The sequence below is a fragment of the Salmo trutta genome, chromosome 25 (assembly GCF_901001165.1).
Source record: "Salmo trutta chromosome 25, fSalTru1.1, whole genome shotgun sequence".
Taxonomy (NCBI): domain Eukaryota; kingdom Metazoa; phylum Chordata; class Actinopteri; order Salmoniformes; family Salmonidae; genus Salmo; species Salmo trutta.
The window spans coordinates 2456154-2474325 of NC_042981.1; the positions used below are offsets into that span (position 1 = coordinate 2456154).

General features: G+C 50.0%; 1 protein-coding gene across 1 annotated transcript in view; it reads right to left on the bottom strand.

Annotated features, from left to right (window-relative positions):
* Window positions 1-5170: 5170 nt before the first annotated feature.
* The window catches only part of alms1 (ALMS1 centrosome and basal body associated protein), a gene marked incomplete at its 5' end in the record, with an annotated part of 16515 nt that continues 3513 nt past the window's right edge, over window positions 5171-18172 (bottom strand). The window contains 8 exon segments of the mRNA XM_029712618.1: window positions 5171-5491; window positions 6389-6488; window positions 9883-9939; window positions 10221-10272; window positions 13856-14021; window positions 15406-15559; window positions 15715-15874; window positions 17848-18057. Of these exon segments, the coding sequence (XP_029568478.1) occupies window positions 5447-5491; window positions 6389-6488; window positions 9883-9939; window positions 10221-10272; window positions 13856-14021; window positions 15406-15559; window positions 15715-15874; window positions 17848-18057 (944 nt within the window).

Sequence of the window (18172 nt, forward strand, 5' to 3'; positions counted from 1 at the left end):
TCACTGTATATGTCGGCTCAATGGGAAATGATCTTTCCATTTTTAATCATGCAAAATCGGTAACACTTCAGCGATCCAGATTGAACAGGGCCCCTTAGCCGGTCTAAGGAAGCGGACTAAACTCCACGGGGAAGAAAGTTGTTAAATAAATTCACCAAAGGAGACCAGAGACCAGAGACCAGGCTTCGTGGAATCTATCTCTGACTACATCGATTTGTCCTAGGTCAATACATAAAAAATATATATATAATTATGAAACGCCCAACTTGTAGCTACAGTATGTTTGTCCTCTGTAGTTGCGTGCTTTTCTTTGTTTTGTGAAATCCATACTTTCTCTAAAAACGTTAATCAAACACAACCACCGACTGTTTCCTCATTGCTGTTGCTCTAAGATGGCAACTCAGGACAAATGTGCACGTGCCAATTGAATCTCAACAAGGAAACAGTCGGTGGTCCAAATTTATCAAACTACCTTCACCGTAGAGTGGAGTTTAGTCCGCTAGCATGTGTCTAGTTACAATAATGCTAATCTTTAATGTTAATTGCTAACTAGGTTGCTGGCTAGCTAAATGCCTTTTAACTAAATGTACTAGCTAGGGCATAGCCGAAGTTGGCTCGAATACAGGTTGCACCAGTGGTGGTGTAAATCAGCATGTTATTTGTATAACAGCATGTGATTAGGGTCCCCTTGGAAACACTGACCAACACTTTGATTCCTAGCCTGTCATAACTCCTGGCTTTTTAATTTGTTGTCATGCCAACAACACCAACCATAGAATTACAATAGTCATTCTGTTTATCTGATTCCAACAGTTCACCCCCCAAATATATATATATATATTTTTTGAGCTACACTGAGTGTACAAAACATTAAGAACACCTGCTCTTTCAAATCAAATCAAATATTATTGGTCACACATGCATGTCTGGCAGCTGTTAATGCGAGTGTAGAGAAATGCTTGTGTTTCTATCTCTGACTGTGCAGTAATATCTAACAATTTCACAACAACTACCCAACACAGACAAATCTAAAGTAAAGGAATGTAATTAAGAATATAGAGATGTGCAATAGACTAAGATACAGTAGAATAGAATACAGTATATACATACGAGATGAGTAATACAGTAGAATATAATACAGAATATACATACGAGATGAGTAATACAGTAGAATAGAACACAGAATATACATACGAGATGAGTAATACAGTAGAATAGAATACAGTATATACATATGAGATGAGTAATACATAGACTAAGATACAGTAGAATAGAATACAGTATATACATACGAGATGAGTAATACAGTAGAATAGAATACAGTATATACATACGAGATGAGTAATACAGTAGAATAGAATACAGTATATACATACGAGATGAGTAATACAGTAGAATAGAATACAGTATACACATACGAGATGAGTAATACATAGACTAAGATACAGTAGAATAGAATACAGTATATACATACGAGATGAGTAATACAGTAGAATAGAATACAGTATATACATACGAGATGAGTAATACAGTAGAATAGAATACAGTATATACATACGAGATGAGTAATACATAATATGTAAACACTATTAAAGTGACTAGTGTTCCGTTTACTAAAGTGGACAGTGATTTCAAAGTCTATGTATATAGGGCAGCAGCCTCTAATGTGCTAGTGATGGCTATTTAACAGTCTGATGGCTTTGAGATAGCTGTTTTTCAAATCAAATCAAAGTTTATTTTGTCACGTGTGCTGAATACAACAGGTGTAGACCTTACAGTCAAATGTTTACTTACAGGCTCTAACCAATAGTTCAAAAAAGGTATTAGGTGAACAATAGGTAGGTAAAGAAATAAAACAACAGTAAAAAGACAGGCTATATACAGTAGAGAGGCTATATACAGTAGAGAGGCTATATACAGTAGAGAGACTATATACAGTAGAGAGGCTATATACAGTAGAGAGGCTATATACAGTAGAGAGGCTATATACAGTAGAGAGGCTATATACAGTAGAGAGGTTATATACAGTAGAGAGGCTATATAGAGTAGAGAGGCTATATAGAGTAGGGAGGCTATATAGAGTAGGGAGGCTATATACAGTAGAGGCTATATACAGTAGAGAGGCTATATACAGTAGAGAGGCTATATACAGTAGAGAGACTATATACAGTAGAGAGGCTATATACAGTAGAGAGGCTATATACAGTAGAGAGGCTATATACAGTAGAGAGGCTACATACAGACACAGGTTAGTCAGGCTGATTGAGATAGTATGTACATGTAGATATGGTTAAAGTGACTATGCATATATGATGAACAGAGAGTAGCAGCAGAGTAAAAGAGGTGTTGGGAGGGGGGGCACACAATGCAAATAGTCCGGGTAGCCATTTCATTACCTGTTCAGGAGTGTTATGGCTTGGGGGTAAAAACTGTTGAGAAGCCTTTTTGTCCTAGATTTGGCACGCCGGTACCGCTTGCTATGCGGTAGTAGAGAGTCTATGACTGGGGTCTTTGACCATTTTTAGGACCTTGACACCACCTGGTGTAGAGGTCCTGGATGGCAGGAAGCTTGGCCCCAGTGATGTACCGGGCCGTACGCACTACCCTCTGTAGTGCCTTGCGGTCAGAGGCTGAGCAGTTGCCGTACCAGGAAGTGGTGCAACCAGTCAGGATGCTCTCGATGTTGCAGCTGTAGAACCTTTTGAGGATCTCAGGACCCATGCCAAATCTTTTTAGTTTCCTGAGGGGAAATAGGCTTTGTCGTGCCCTCTTCACAACTGTCTTGGTGTGTTTGGACCATGTTAGTTTGTTGTTGATGTGGACACCAAGGAACTTGAAGCTCTCAACCTGCTCCACTACAGCCCCGTCGATGAGAATGGGGGCATGTTCGGTCCTCCTTTTCCTGTAGTTCACAATCATCTCCTTAGTCTTGGTTACGTTGAGGGAGAGGTTGTTATTCTGGCACCACCCGGCCAGGTCTCTGACTTCCTCCCTATAGGCTGTCTCATCGTTGTTGGTGATCAGGCCTACCACTGTTGTGTCATCTGCAAACTTAATGAGGGTGTTGGAGTCATGCCTGGCCATGCAGTCGTGGGTGAACAGGGAGTACAGGAGGGGACTGAGCACGCACCCCTGGGGAGCTCCAGTGTTGAGGATCAGCGTGGCAGATGTGTTGTTACCTACCCTCACCACCTGGGGGCGGCCCGTCAGGAAGTCCAGGATCCAGTTACAGAGGGAGGTGTTTAGTCCCAGGACCCTTAGCTTAGCGATGAGCTTTGAGGATACTATGGTGTTGAACGCTGAGCTGTAGTCAATTAATAGCATTCTCACATAGGTGATCCTTTTGTCCAGGTGTGAAAGGGCAGTGTGGAGTGCAATAGAGATTACATCATCTGTGAATCTGTTTGGGCGGTATGCAAATTGGAGTGGGTCTAGGGTTTCTGGGATAATGGTGTTGATGTGAGCCATTACCAACCTTTCAAAGCACTTCATGGCTACGGACGTGAGTGCTACGGGTCTGTAGTCATTTAGGCAGGTTGCCTTTGTGTTCTTGGGCACAGGGACTATGGTGGTCTGCTTGATACATGTTGGTATTACAGACTCAATCAGGGACATGTTGAAAATGTCAGTGAAGACACCTGCCAGTTGGTCAGCACATGCCCGGAGCACACGTCCTGGTAATCCGTCTGGCCCCGCAGCCTTGTGTATGTTGACCTGTTTAAAAGGTCTTACTCACGTCGGCTACGGAGAGCGTGTTCACACAGTCGTCTGGAACAGCTGGTGCTCTCATGCATGTTTCAGTGTTATTTGCCTCGAAGCGAGCATAGAAGTGATTTAGCTCGTCTGGTAGGCTCGTGTCACTGGGCAGCTCGCGGATCTCCTTCCCTTTGTAGTCTGGAATGGTTTGCAAGCCCTGCCACATAAGACGAGCGTTGGAGCCAGTGTAGTATGATTCAATCTTAGCCCTGTATTGACGCTTTGCCTGTTTAATGGTTCGTCGCAGGGCATAGCAGGATTTCTTGTAAGCTTCCGGGTTAGAGTCCCGCTCCTTGAAAGTGGCAGCTCTGCGAATGTTGCCTGTAATCCATGGCTTCTGGTTGGGGTATGTACGTACGGTCACTGTGGGGACGACGTCCTCGATGCACTTATTGATAAAGCCAGTGACTGATGTGGTGTACTCCTCAATGCTATCGGAGGAATCCCGGAACATGTTCCAGTCTGTCCTAGCAAAATAGTCCTGTAGTTTAGCATCTGCTTCATCTGACTACTTTTTTATAGACCGAGTCACTGGTACTTCCTGCTTTAATTTTTGTCTTAACAGAGCTGTAGTAACTGTTGGAGCTGTAGTAACTGTTGGAGCTGTAGTAACTGTTGGAGCTGTAGTAACTGTTGGAGCTGTAGTAACTGTTGGAGCTGCAGTAACTGTTGGAGCTGCAGTAACTGTTGGAGCTGCTTCCTGCCTAACACAGGTTGCGGCGGCAGCGTAGCCTAGTGGTTAGAGCGTAGGGGCGGCAGGGTAGCCTAGTGGTTAGAGTTTTGGACTAGTAACCAGCAGGTAGCCTAGTGGTTAGAGCGTTGGACTAGTAACCAGCAGGTAGCCTAGTGGTTAGAGCGTTGGACTAGTAACCAGCAGGGTAGCCTAGTGGTTAGAGTGTTGGACTAGTAACCAGCAGGTAGCCTAGTGGTTAGAGCGTTGGACTAGTAACCAGCAGGTAGCCTAGTGGTTAGAGCGTTGGACAAGTAACCAGCAGGTAGCCTAGTGGTTAGAGCGTTGGACTAGTAACCAGCAGGTAGCCTAGTGGTTAGAGCGTTGGACTAGTAACCAGCAGGTAGCCTAGTGGTTAGAGCGTTGGACTAGTAACCAGCAGGTAGCCTAGTGGTTAGAGCGTTGGACTAGTAACCAGCAGGTAGCCTAGTGGTTAGATCGTTGGACTAGTAACCAGCAGGTAGCCTAGTGGTTAGATCGTTGGACTAGTAACCAGCAGGTAGCCTAGTGGTTAGAGCGTTGAACCAGTAACTGAAAGGTTGCGAGTTCAAATCCCTGAGCTGACAAGGTACAAATCTGTCGTTCTGCCCCTGAACAAGGCAGTTAACCCACTGTTCCTAGCTGACATGCCTCGTTAAATAAAGGTAAAATAAAAACACAAGGTTGGGACAAACAGACGGCAGCTAGAGTGTAGAAAACATGTTTATTTATATTTTGGTCACAAAAACTATAATTAAAAGTATTTAAATACACATTCAACTGGTAGGACTAAAGCCACACCAATTATGACCCTGTCTCTTCAGAAACAGACAAATGATTCACTTTTCACTTCATAATGTGTTAAAACGTGAACTAAATGATCGGAATAAAACGTTAAAAAAATGTAAAACAATTGAAGTACATTGTATTTTATTCACAGCAACACTGAATAAAGTGCAGAAGACCTCCTAGGTGTGGTGATCATTGCCAGGGTGTCTGTCTGCCCAGGACTCTGTTGGTGATTCTCTGCAACACAAAGGATTCAATCACTACAGTTGATTCATTTACTACAGTTGATTCATTTACTACAGTTGATTCAATCACTACGGTTGATTCATTCACTACAGTACGGTTGATTCATTCACTACGGTTGATTCATTCACTACGGTTGATTCATTCACTACGGTTGATTCATTCACTACAGTACGGTTGATTCATTCACTACGGTTGATTCATTCACTACAGTTGATTCATTCACTACGGTTGATTCATTCACTACGGTACGGTTGATTCATTCACTACGGTACGGTTGATTCATTCACTACGGTACGGTTGATTCATTCACCACGGTACGGTTGATTCATTCACTACGGTTGATTCATTCACTACGGTTGATTCATTCACTACAGTACGGTTGATTCATTCACTACGGTTGATTCATTCACTACAGTACGGTTGATTCATTCACTACGGTTGATTCATTCACTACGGTTGATTCATTCACTACGGTACAGTTGATTCATTCACTACGGTACGGTTGATTCATTCACTACGGTTGATTCATTCACTACGGTTGATTCATTCACTACCGTTGATTCATTCACTACAGTTGATTCATTCACTACAGTTGATTCATTCACACTGAGGAAACTCCTAAAGAACGTAGAATACATTCTATACTGGTTTACATGTATTCATAATATGTACATAATATTAAATTCGATACAAAACAATATACTATTGATGCTGCAAGCGTTACGTACACCAACGCTGCTGCATTTTACATTTACATTTTAGTCATTTAGCAGACGCTCTTATCCAGAGCGACTTACAGTAGTGAATGCATACATTTCATTTCATGCATTTTTTTCTCCGTGCTGCAGGACCCATGCAGTAGAGTTGTGGGTAAGAACAACCTACTACCTTGTTGTAGAGCTGAGCATTGAGTCTGTAAGAGCGGTACTCCTCTCTCCTCTTCTCCTCCTCTCTCCTCCTCTGCACCTCTGGCAGCTGCTCATACATCCTGATGGGGAGAGAGGGTGGGGGGGGTGACAGGGGAGAGATGACAAGGGAGAGAAGGGGGAAGGAGAGAGGAGAGGGGGAGGAGAGATGACAGAGGAGAGAGGGGGAGGAGAGATGAGAGAGAGGGAGGAGAGATGATGGGGAGAGTGGAGGGGGGAGGAGAGATGAGAGGAGAGATGACAGGGGAGAGAGGGTGAAGAAAAGATGATGGGAGAGGAGGGGAATAGAGAGATGAGAGGACAGGGGAGACGGGAGGAGAGATGAGAGGACAGGGGAGACGGGAGGAGAGATGAGAGGACAGGGGAGAGGGGAGGAGAGATGAGAGGACAGGGGAGAGGGGAGGAGAGATGAGAGGACAGGGGAGACGGGAGGAGAGATGAGAGGACAGGGGAGACGGGAGGAGAGATGAGAGGACAGGGGAGACGGGAGGAGAGATGAGAGGACAGGGGAGAGGGAGGAGAGATGAGAGGACAGGGGAGAGGGGAGGAGAGATGAGAGGACAGGGGAGAGGGGAGGAGAGATGAGAGGACAGGGGAGACGGGAGGAGAGATGAGAGGACAGGGGAGACGGGAGGAGAGATGAGAGGACAGGGGAGAGGGGAGGAGAGATGAGAGGACAGGGGAGAGGGGAGGAGAGATGAGAGGACAGGGGAGACGGGAGGAGAGATAGATAAAACATTAACTGTCCAGATATAATCATGAGTATGAATCATTAGGTTGTCCAGTATATTATAACTGTATTCTGACCATCAGCAACTCTTGATTTTTCCAGCAGCATTCCTTGGGCTCTATTTTAACAAACCTAAGGCAAGGCTAAGGCAAGGCTAAGGCAAGGCTAAGTCAAGGCTAAGGCAAGGCTAAGGCAAGGCTAAGTCAAGGCTAAGTCAAGGCTAAGTCAAACCTAAGGCAAGGCTAAGTCAAGGCTAAGTCAAACCTAAGGCAAGGCTAAGGCAAGGCTAAGGCAAGGCTAAGTCAAACCTAAGGCAAGGCTAAGTCAAACCTAAGGCAAGGCTAAGGCAAGGCTAAGTCAAGGCTAAGGCAAGGCTAAGGCAAGGCTAAGGCAAGGCTAAGTCAAGGCTAAGTCAAGGCTAAGGCAAGGCTAAGTCAAGGCTAAGTCAAGGCTGAATCATTGGCTAAGGCAAGGCTAAATCTTAGCGCTGGCAGTAGCACTATACAGTTCATTCTGAAAGTATTTAGACCTCTTGACTTTTTCCACGTTTTGTCACGCTACAGATTTATTCTAAAATGGATCTCCACACAACACCCCATAATGACATCACAACACCCCATAATGACATCACAACACCCCATAATGACATCACAACACCCCATCATGACATCACAACACCCCATAATGACATCACAACACCCCATAATGACATCACAACACCCCATAATGACATCACAACACCCCATAATGAGAAAGCAAAAACTGGTTTTTATACATTTTTGCAAATGTATTAAAAACTGAAATATCACATTTACATAAGTATTCAGACCCTTTACTCAGTACCTTTGGCAGCGATTACAGCATCATTGAGTCTTCTTGGGTATGACGCTACAAGCTTGGCACACCTGTATTTGGGGAGTTTTTTCCATTCTTCTCTGCAGATCCTCTCAAGCTCAGTCAGGTTGGATGGGGAGCGTTGATGCACAGCATCGTTGTCTTCACTGTGTGCTTAGGGTCGTTGTCCTGTTGGAAGGTGAACCTTCGCCCCAGTCTGAGGTCCTGAGAGCTCTGGAGCAGGTTTTCATCAAGGATCTCTCTGTACTTTGCTCCATTCATCTTTCCCTCGATCCTGACTAGTCTCCCAGTCCCTGCCGCTGTAAAACATCCGCACAGCATGATGCTGCCACCACCATGCTTCACCTTAGGGATGGTGCCAGATTTCATCAGACCAGAGAATCTTGTTTCTCATGGTCAGAGTCCTTTAGGGGCCTTTTGACAAACTCCAAGCGGGCTGTCATGTGCCTTTTACTGAGGAGTGGCTTCTGTCTGGCCACTCTACTATAAAGGCTTGATTAGTGGAGTGCTGCAGAGATATTTGTCCTTCTGGAAGGTTCTCCCAACAGAGGAACTCTGGAGCTCTGTCATAGTGACCATTGGGTTCTTGGTCACCTCCCTGACCAAGGCCTTTCTCCCCCGATTGCTCAGTTTGGCCGGGCGGCCAGCTCTAGGAAGAGCCTTGGTGGGTCCAAACTTCTTCCATTTAAGAATGATGGAGGCCACTGTGTTCTTGGGGACCTTCAATGCTGCATAAATGTTTTGGTACCCTTCCCCAGATCTGTGCCTCGACATAATCCTGTCTCTGAGCTCTACGGATAATTCCTTTGACCTCATGGCTTGGTTTTTGCTCTGACATGCACTGTCAACTTGTGGGACCTTATATAGACAGGTGTGTGCCTTTCCAAATCATGTCCAAATCAAGTGAATTTACCACAGGTGGACTCCAATCAAGTTGTAGAAACACCTCAAGGATGATCAATGGAAACAGGATGCACCTGAGCTCAATTTAGAGTCTCATAGCAAAGGGTCTGAATACTTATGGAAATAAGGTATCTGTTATTTAGTTTTAATACATTTGCTAAAATTTCTAAAAACCTCTTTTCGCTTTGTCATTATGGGATATTGTGTGTAGATCGCTGAGGATTTTTTATTTATTTAATCCATTTTAGAATAACGCTGTAAAGTAACAAAATGTGGAAAAAGTCCAGGTGTCTGAATACTTTCCAAATGCACTGTAGTTCCAAGGGTTTGTCAGAAATACTTTTGCTATTTTCACAGCAGGAATTATGAGCACAATAGCTGGCGGCGTCGGGGAGAAACAGCTGGATTTTGATGAATAAATAAAATTGGAGTGTGACCGAGGGCTTGGCCAATCAAAGGCACACCTGGTCCCGTGTGGCTCAGTTGGTAGAGAATGGTGTTTGCAACGCCAGGGTTGTGGGTTAAATTCCCACGGGGGACCAGTACAGAGAAGAAAAAAAATGTATGAAATGTATGCATTCACTACTGTAAGTCGCTCTGGATAAGAGCGTCTGCTAAATGACTAAAAAGGTAAATGTAAAATCAACGCGTGCTTGCCATTGTCTCCAGTTCTGCAGGTGATTGACGGTCTTTGTGTCGTCAACTTCAATTCAGCTAGGGGGGGGGGGGGCACGGAATATTCTAGTCCTAGTCCATCGTGGATTGAGACTACAGTTACGAGTACTAACAACAGTAAACAATGTTTGGAGTGTCGCCAGTCAACATTGTCTTGAGGACAGACCTACATGTCTTCGCACATAGGCTCCCGTAAATTGTCCTTCTCCTCCTGGCCCCCCTGTTGTTAGAGTCTGCTTCCTGTTCCTGTTCCTGTCTGACAGCACAGGGGGGTTTAGGGTTATCTAACCTACCTCCTCTTCCTCCTGGCCCCCCTGTTGTTAGAGTCTGCTTCCTGTTCCTGTTCCTGTCTGATAGCAAAAGGGGGGGGGGGGGGGGGGGGTTACAGGAGGGAAACACAAGAGGGGAGGAGTTACGGGTGGGAAACAGAAGAGGGGAGGAGTTACGGGTGGGAAACACAAGAGGGGAGGGGTTACGGGAGGGGAACAGTAGAGGGGAGGAGTTACGGGAGGGGAGGGAACACAATGTGATACGTTTATGGAAAATAACCTGCATTTATTTCCACTTGATAATAATTAAAATGAAAAGCACAACGTTCAATGCTAAAAAGCAGAGCTGATTAAAGTCTTACTGTTTGGACCGCTGCACCAGCTCCTTCTTTGGAACGGCTCGTTGAAACACCGCTGTGCCGTGGGAGAGAAGACGGTACAAAATCAGCCTGAGGCTGTCTGCAGGTTGGGAGACTGGGGGAGGGTTGGGAGACTGGGGGAGGGTTGGTATCTGCGGGTTGGGAGACTGGGGGAGGGTTGGTATCTGCAGGTTGGGAGACTGGGGGAGGGTTGGGAGACTGGGGGAAGGGAGGGAGACCGGGGGAAGGGAGGGAGACTGGGGGAGGGTTGGTATCTGCAGGTTGGGAGACTGGGGGAGGGTTGGGAGACTGGGGGAGGGGAGGGAGACTGGGGGAGGGGAGGGAGACTGGGGGAGGGTTGGTATCTGCAGGTTGGGAGACTGGGGGAGGGTTGGTATCTGCAGGTTGGGAGACTGGGGGAGGGTTGGTATCTGCAGGTTGGGAGACTGGGGGAGGGTTGGGAGACTGGGGGAGGGTTGGTAGACTGGGAAAGGGTTGGTATCTGCAGGCTGGGAGACTGGGGGAGGGTTGGTAGACTGGGGGAGGGCTGGGACCTGCAGGTTGGGAGACTGGGGGAGGGTTGGGAGACTGGGGGGGGGTTGGGAGACTGGGGGAGGGGAGGGAGACTGGGGGAGGGTTGGTATCTGCAGGTTGGGAGACTGGGGGAGGGTTGGGAGACTGGGAAAGGGTTGGTATCTGCAGGCTGGGAGACTGGGGGAGGGTTGGTAGACTGGGGGAGGGAAAGGGACCTGCAGGTTGGGAGACTGGGGGAGGGTTGGGAGACTGGGGGAGGGTTGGGAGACTGGGGGAGGGTTGGGAGACTGGGGGAGGGGAGGGAGACTGGGGGAGGGTTGGTATCTGCAGGTTGGGAGACTGGGGGAGGGTTGGGAGACTGGGGGAGGGTTGGTATCTGCAGGTGGGGAGACTGGGGGAGGGTTGGTATCTGCAGGTTGGGAGACTGGGGGAGGGTTGGGAGACTGGGGGAGGGTTGGTAGACTGGGAAAGGGTTGGTATCTGCAGGCTGGGAGACTGGGGGAGGGTTGGGAGACTGGGGGAGAGTTGGGAGACTGGGGGAGGGTTGGGAGACTGGGGGAGGGTTGGTATCTGCAGGCTGGGAGACTGGGGGAGGGTTGGTATCTGCAGGCTGGGAGACTGGGGGAGGGTTGGTATCTGCAGGTTGGGAGACTGGGGGAGGGTTGGGAGACTGGGGGAGGGTTGGGAGACTGGGGGAGGGTTGGTATCTGCAGGCTGGGAGACTGGGGGAGGGTTGGTATCTGCAGGCTGGGAGACTGGGGGAGGGTTGGTATCTGCAGGTTGGGAGACTGGGGGAGGGTTGGGAGACTGGGGGAGGGTTGGGAGACTGGGGGAGGGTTGGGAGACTGGGGGAGGGTTGGGAGACTGGGGGAGGGTTGGTATCTGCAGGCTGGGAGACTGGGGGAGGGTTGGTATCTGCAGGTTGGGAGACTGGGGGAGGGTTGGTATCTGCAGGTTGGGAGACTGGAGGAGGGTTGGGAGACTGGGGGAGGGTTGGGAGACTGGGGGAGGGGAGGGAGACTGGGGGAGGGGAGGGAGACTGGGGGAGGGTTGGTATCTGCAGGTTGGGAGACTGGGGGAGGGTTGGGAGACTGGGGGAGGGTTGGTATCTGCAGGTTGGGAGACTGGGGGAGGGTTGGTATCTGCAGGTTGGGAGACTGGGGGAGGGTTGGTATCTGCAGGTTGGGAGACTGGGGGAGGGTTGGTAGACTGGGAAAGGGTTGGTATCTGCAGGCTGGGAGACTGGGGGAGGGTTGGTAGACTGGGGGAGGGCTGGGACCTGCAGGTTGGGAGACTGGGGGAGGGTTGGGAGACTGGGGGAGGGTTGGGAGACTGGGGGAGGGTTGGGAGACTGGGGGAGGGTTGGTATCTGCAGGTTGGGAGACTGGGGGAGGGTTGGGAGAATGGGGGAGGGGAGGGAGACTGGGGGAGGGCTGGGACCTGCAGGTTGGGAGACTGGGGGAGGGTTGGGAGACTGGGGGAGGGGAGGGAGACTGGGGGGAGGGGAGGGAGACTGGGGGAGGGTTGGTATCTGCAGGTTGGGAGACTGGGGGAGGGTTGGGAGACTGGGGGAGGGTTGGTATCTGCAGGTTGGGAGACTGGGGGAGGGTTGGTATCTGCAGGTTGGGAGACTGGGGGAGGGTTGGTATCTGCAGGTTGGGAGACTGGGGGAGGGTTGGTAGACTGGGGGAGGGTTGGTATCTGCAGGCTGGGAGACTGGGGGAGGGTTGGGAGACTTGGGAGACTGGGGGAGGGTTGGTATCTGCAGGCTGGGAGACTGGGGGAGGGTTGGGAGACTGGGGGAGGGTTGGGAGACTGGGGGAGGGTTGGTATCTGCAGGCTGGGAGACTGGGGGAGGGTTGGTATCTGCAGGTTGGGAGACTGGGGGAGGGTTGGGAGACTGGGGGAAGGTTGGTATCTGCAGGCTGGGAGACTGGGGGAGGGTTGGTATCTGCAGGTTGGGAGACTGGGGGAGGGTTGGTATCTGCAGGTTGGGAGACTGGGGGAGGGTTGGTATCTGCAGGTTGGGAGACTGGGGGAGGGTTGGGAGACTGGGGAAGGTTGGTATCTGCAGGCTGGGAGACTGGGGGAGGGTTGGTATCTGCAGGTTGGGAGACTGGGGGAGGGTTGGTATCTGCAGGTTGGGTGACTGGGGGAGGGTTGGTATCTGCAGGTTGGGAGACTGGGGGAGGGTTGGGAGACTGGGGGAGGGTTGGGAGACTGGGGGAGGGTTGGGAGACTGGGGGAGGGTTGGGAGACTGGGGGAGGGGAGGGAGACTGGGGGAGGGTTGGTATCTGCAGGTTGGGAGACTGCGGGAGGGTTGGGAGACTGGGGGAGGGTTGGTATCTGCAGGTTGGGAGACTGGGGGAGGGTTGGTATCTGCAGGTTGGGAGACTGGGGGAGGGTTGGTATCTGCAGGTTGGGAGACTGGGGGAGGGTTGGGAGACTGGGGGAGGGTTGGTAGACTGGGAAAGGGTTGGTAGACTGGGAAAGGGTTGGTATCTGCAGGCTGGGAGACTGGGGGAGGGTTGGTAGACTGGGGGAGGGCTGGGACCTGCAGGTTGGGAGACTGGGGGAGGGTTGGGAGACTGGGGGAGGGTTGGTATCTGCAGGTTGGGAGACTGGGGAGGGTTGGGAGACTGGGGGAGGGTTGGGAGACTGGGGGAGGGTTGGGAGACTGGGGGAGGGTTGGGAGACTGGGGGAGGGTTGGTATCTGCAGGCTGGGAGACTGGGGGATGGTTGGTATCTGCAGGTTGGGAGACTGGGGGAGGGTTGGGAGACTGGGGGAGGGTTGGTATCTGCAGGCTGGGAGACTGGGGGAGGGTTGGTATCTGCAGGTTGGGAGACTGGGGGAGGGTTGGTATCTGCAGGTTGGGAGACTGGGGGAGGGTTGGGAGACTGGGGGAGGGTTGGGAGACTGGGGGAGGGGAGGGAGACTGGGGGAGGGGAGGGAGACTGGGGGAGGGGAGGGAGACTGGGGGAGGGTTGGTATCTGCAGGTTGGGAGACTGGGGGAGGGTTGGGAGACTGGGGGAGGGTTGGTATCTGCAGGTTGGGAGACTGGGGGAGGGTTGGTATCTGCAGGTTGGGAGATGGTTGGTACCTGCAGGTTGGGCCAGTCTCCCAGGTCTTCTGGGTTGGTTGAAGAGCTCGTTTCTCTCTCTGCTAAAGACAACCTGTAGCTTCCTCTCCTCCACCTGCAGCAGCAGACGCTTCACCCTCTCCCGAGAACGAGACACAAACTCTGGCCGACGCAGCTCCAGAGCTTCCTGCAGGAGTTGAAGATGTGGAATAGGTGTTAGATCAGCTTAATAGTGTTGAAGAGGAGCAATGGAGCATGTTTGACCTTTGACCAACAATGTAGGTAACAGAGACACAGCGGGGGGGCAACGGACACACAGCGGGGGGGCAACGGACACACAGCGGGGGCAACGGACACACAGCGGGGGGCAACGGACACACAGCGGGGGGCAACGGACACACAGCGGGGGGCAACGGACACACAGCGGGGGGCAACGGACACACAGCGGGGGGGCGACGGACACACAGCGGGGGGCCGACGGACACACAGCGGGGGGGCGACGGACACACAGCGGGGGGCGACGGACACACAGCGGGGGGGCGACGGACACACAGCGGGGGGGCGACGGACACACAGCGGGGGCAACGGACACACAGCGGGGGGCAACCGACACACCGCGGGGGGCAACAGACACACAGCGGGGGGGCAACAGACACACAGCGGAGGGCAACAGACACACAGCGGAGGGCAACGGACACACAGCGGGGCCAACGGACACACAGCGGGGGCAACCGACACACAGCGGGGGCAACAGACACACAGCGGGCCAACAGATACACAGCGGGGCCAACAGACACACAGCGGGGCCAACAGACACACAACGGGGTGGGGCAATAGACACACAGCTGGGGGCAACAGACACACTGCGGGGGGGGCAACAGACACGCAGCGGGGGGCAACAGACACGCAGCGGGGGGCAACAGACACACAGCGGGGGGGCAACAGACACACAGCGGGGGGCAACAGACACACAGCGGGGGGGCAACAGAAACACAGCGTAGGGAACAGAAACACAGCGTAGGGAACAGAAACACAGCGTAGGGAACAGAAACACAGCGTAGGGAACAGAAACACAGCGTAGGGAACAGAAACCGACAAACACAGCGTAGGGAACAGAAACACAGCGGGGGGTAACAGAAACACAGCGTAGTGAACAGAAACACAGCGTAGTGAACAGAAACACAGCGGGGGGTAACAGAAACACAGCGTAGTGAACAGAAACACAGCGTAGTGAACAGAAACACAGCGTAGTGAACAGAAACACAGCGTAGTGAACAGAAACACAGCGTAGTGAACAGAAACACAGCGTAGTGAACAGAAACACAGCGTAGGGAACAGAAACACAGCGTAGTGAACAGAAACACAGCGGGGGGGCAACAGAAACACAGCGGGGGGGCAACAGAAACACAGCGTAGTGAACAGAAACACAGCGTAGGGAACAGAAACACAGCGTAGTGAACAGAAACACAGCGGGGGGCAACAGAAACACAGCGGGGGGCAACAGAAACACAGCGTAGTGAACAGAAACACAGCGGGGGGTAACAGACGGAACACAGAGAAGGGAACCAGACCTGGAGAGAGATGCGGACCAGAGCGGCGGGGGTGTTGCCAGTGGGTTCAGGTCCAGGAGGGGTGATGATGCTGTGCTTGATGTGCTGCCTCTCATTGGGTCTGTCCCGGTCAGCCTCCAGCTGATTGGTCTGTAGTCTGTCTGTCAGTCTCTCCCTGACAAATCAAAGCACAGTTCTTATAACCACAAAAACAAAACTTTTCAAAGTTCTTAACCTATACAATAGAATAATAAAAAGTGTGAAAGATATATTAAAAAAAAAACATTACATTTTTTAAACGAATAGTAGATTAAAATAAATTAGACAGACCTGTCCTGTATTTGTCTCTGTCTGAGCGGTTCTCTCCAGGGCCGGGTGGTTCTGCTGTAGGGTTCAAACCAGGCCGGGCCCCGGGTAGGCTGCTGCTCCGGATTGTTCTCCTTCCTGCCCTCGGCTCTCAGGTCCTCAGCAGGGATGTACCATGATACACCTGGAAGTAGGAAACAGACATGACGACACACCTGGAAGTAGGAAACAGGCATGACGACACACCAGGAAGTAGGAAACAGACATGACGACACACCAGGAAGTAGGAAACAGACATGAAGACACACGTGGAAGGGAACAGTAAGGTCCGTAAAGTAGGTAGCCTTGTATGAAACTTGGCTTGTGCAAGTCAGAATAGCTCATAGGAGCAGAAGCTGTTTTTTGTAACACGAGGCAGCTTGATCTAAAAAGAAACACCCTAAACTATCTCCTCAATGCCGGGTGCCCTAAACTATCTCCTCAATGCCGAGTGCCCTAAACTATCTCCTCAATGCCGAGTACCCTAAACTATCTCCTCAATGCCGAGTGCACCAAACTATCTCCTCAATGCCTGGTGCCCTAAACTATCTCCTCAATGCCGAGTGCCCTAAACTATCTCCTCAATGCCGGGTGCCCTAAACTATCTCCTCAATGCCTGGTGCCCTAAACTATCTCCTCAATGCCTGGTGCCCTAAACTATCTCCTCAATGCCGGGTGCCCTGAACTATCTCCTCAATGCCGGGTGCCCTAAACTATCTCCTCAATGCCGAGTGCCCTGAACTATCTCCTCAATGCCTGGTGCCCTAAACTATCTCCTCAATGCCCTAAACTATCTCCTCAATGCCGGGTGCCCTAAACTATCTCCTCAATGCCTGGTGCCCTGAACTATCTCCTCAATGCCGGGTGCCCTGAACTATCTCCTCAATGCCGGGTGCCCTAAACTATCTCCTTAATGCCGAGTGCCCTAAACTATCTCCTTAATGCCGGGTGCCAAGCAGAGATGCATCAGGTCACAATTTTTACCGTCTTTGGTATGACTCTGCCAGGGATTGAACTCTTAACCTTCCGATCTCAGGGCGGACACTAACAATAAGGTTGGTAGGACTGTATGTTACTCACTGCTTATCAGACAGTGATACATGGAGATATACACTGAGTGTACAAAACATTATGAACACCTGCTCTTTCCATGACATAGACTGACCAGGTGAATCCAGGTGAAAGCTATGATCCCTTGTTGATGTCACTTGTTAAATCCACTTCAATTAGTGTAGATAAAGGGGAGGAGACCGGTTAAAGAAGGATTTGTAAGCCTTGAGACAATTGAGACATGGATTGTGGGTGTGCCATTCTGAGGGTGAATGGGGAAGACAAAAGATTGAAGTGCCTTTTAACAGGGTATGGTAGTAGGTGTCAGGTGCACCAGTTTGTGCCAAGAACTGCAACGCTGCTGTTTTTTTTTCACACTCAACAGTTTCCTGTGTGTATCAAGAATGGCCCACCCACCCAAAGGACATCCAGCCAACTTGACACAACTGTGGGAAGCATTAGAGTCAACATGGACCAGCGTCCCTGTGAAATGCTTTCGACACCTTGTAGAGTCCATGTCCTGATGAATTGAGGCTGTTCTGAGGACAAATTGAGGCTGTGCTTCAAATAGTGAGGCTAGTCCAACCCCGCTGCACATTGCTCATTTCTCTTTTTGAATAATATTGGATTAGTCATCAAAGAGAAAAGAGGACCAAGGCATCTTCATATAACTAATTAAAATGCCTTTATTAGTATGGCATGTTCAATAGAAACAAGGTTTTAAACAAATCCGACGCGTTTCGGCTGCATAGCCTTCGTCAGGGAGTACAAAGAAATAATACAATGTCCTCTAAGAGGCCGAAACGCGTCAATTTGTTTTTTTAAACCTTGTTTCTATTTGAACATGTTCATACAAATAAAGGCATTTTAATGATTAATATGAAGAGTGCCTTGGTCATCCTTTCTCTTTGATGACCAATTCACCCCTTTTACCAAAGAGCACCTTCTGTCTACCAACATGTATTATTGTGTAGCGCTTCCCTTCCTCCTCTTTCTACTATATATTGGATTAGTATTGCATTGTGTTACTGATTTGGAGTTTAAATGTAAAATGTCAGTTCTCCATACCTTGAGGGTAATAGGGCTTGGCAAAGGGTTGGCTCATCTTCCTCTTCCTCTGGGTTTTAGGAGGGCTCCTGTCCCCCGCTCTAACCCTCTTGCTACCAGAGTGTGAGGAGGGGAGCACCCTGGCACCCCTGGCTGAGCCTGGCGAGGGGAACGTTGTGCCAACATCACGGGTGTGGCGACGTGTTCCGTTACTCACAATCTCCAGGTCCCCTGCGGAGAGGAGAGTGAGACATGGTCGAGTGTCCACATCTCAATGTTTATACACTTAACAAAAAATATAAAACCGCATCATTGTAAAGTGTTGTTTCCGTGTTTCATGAGCTGA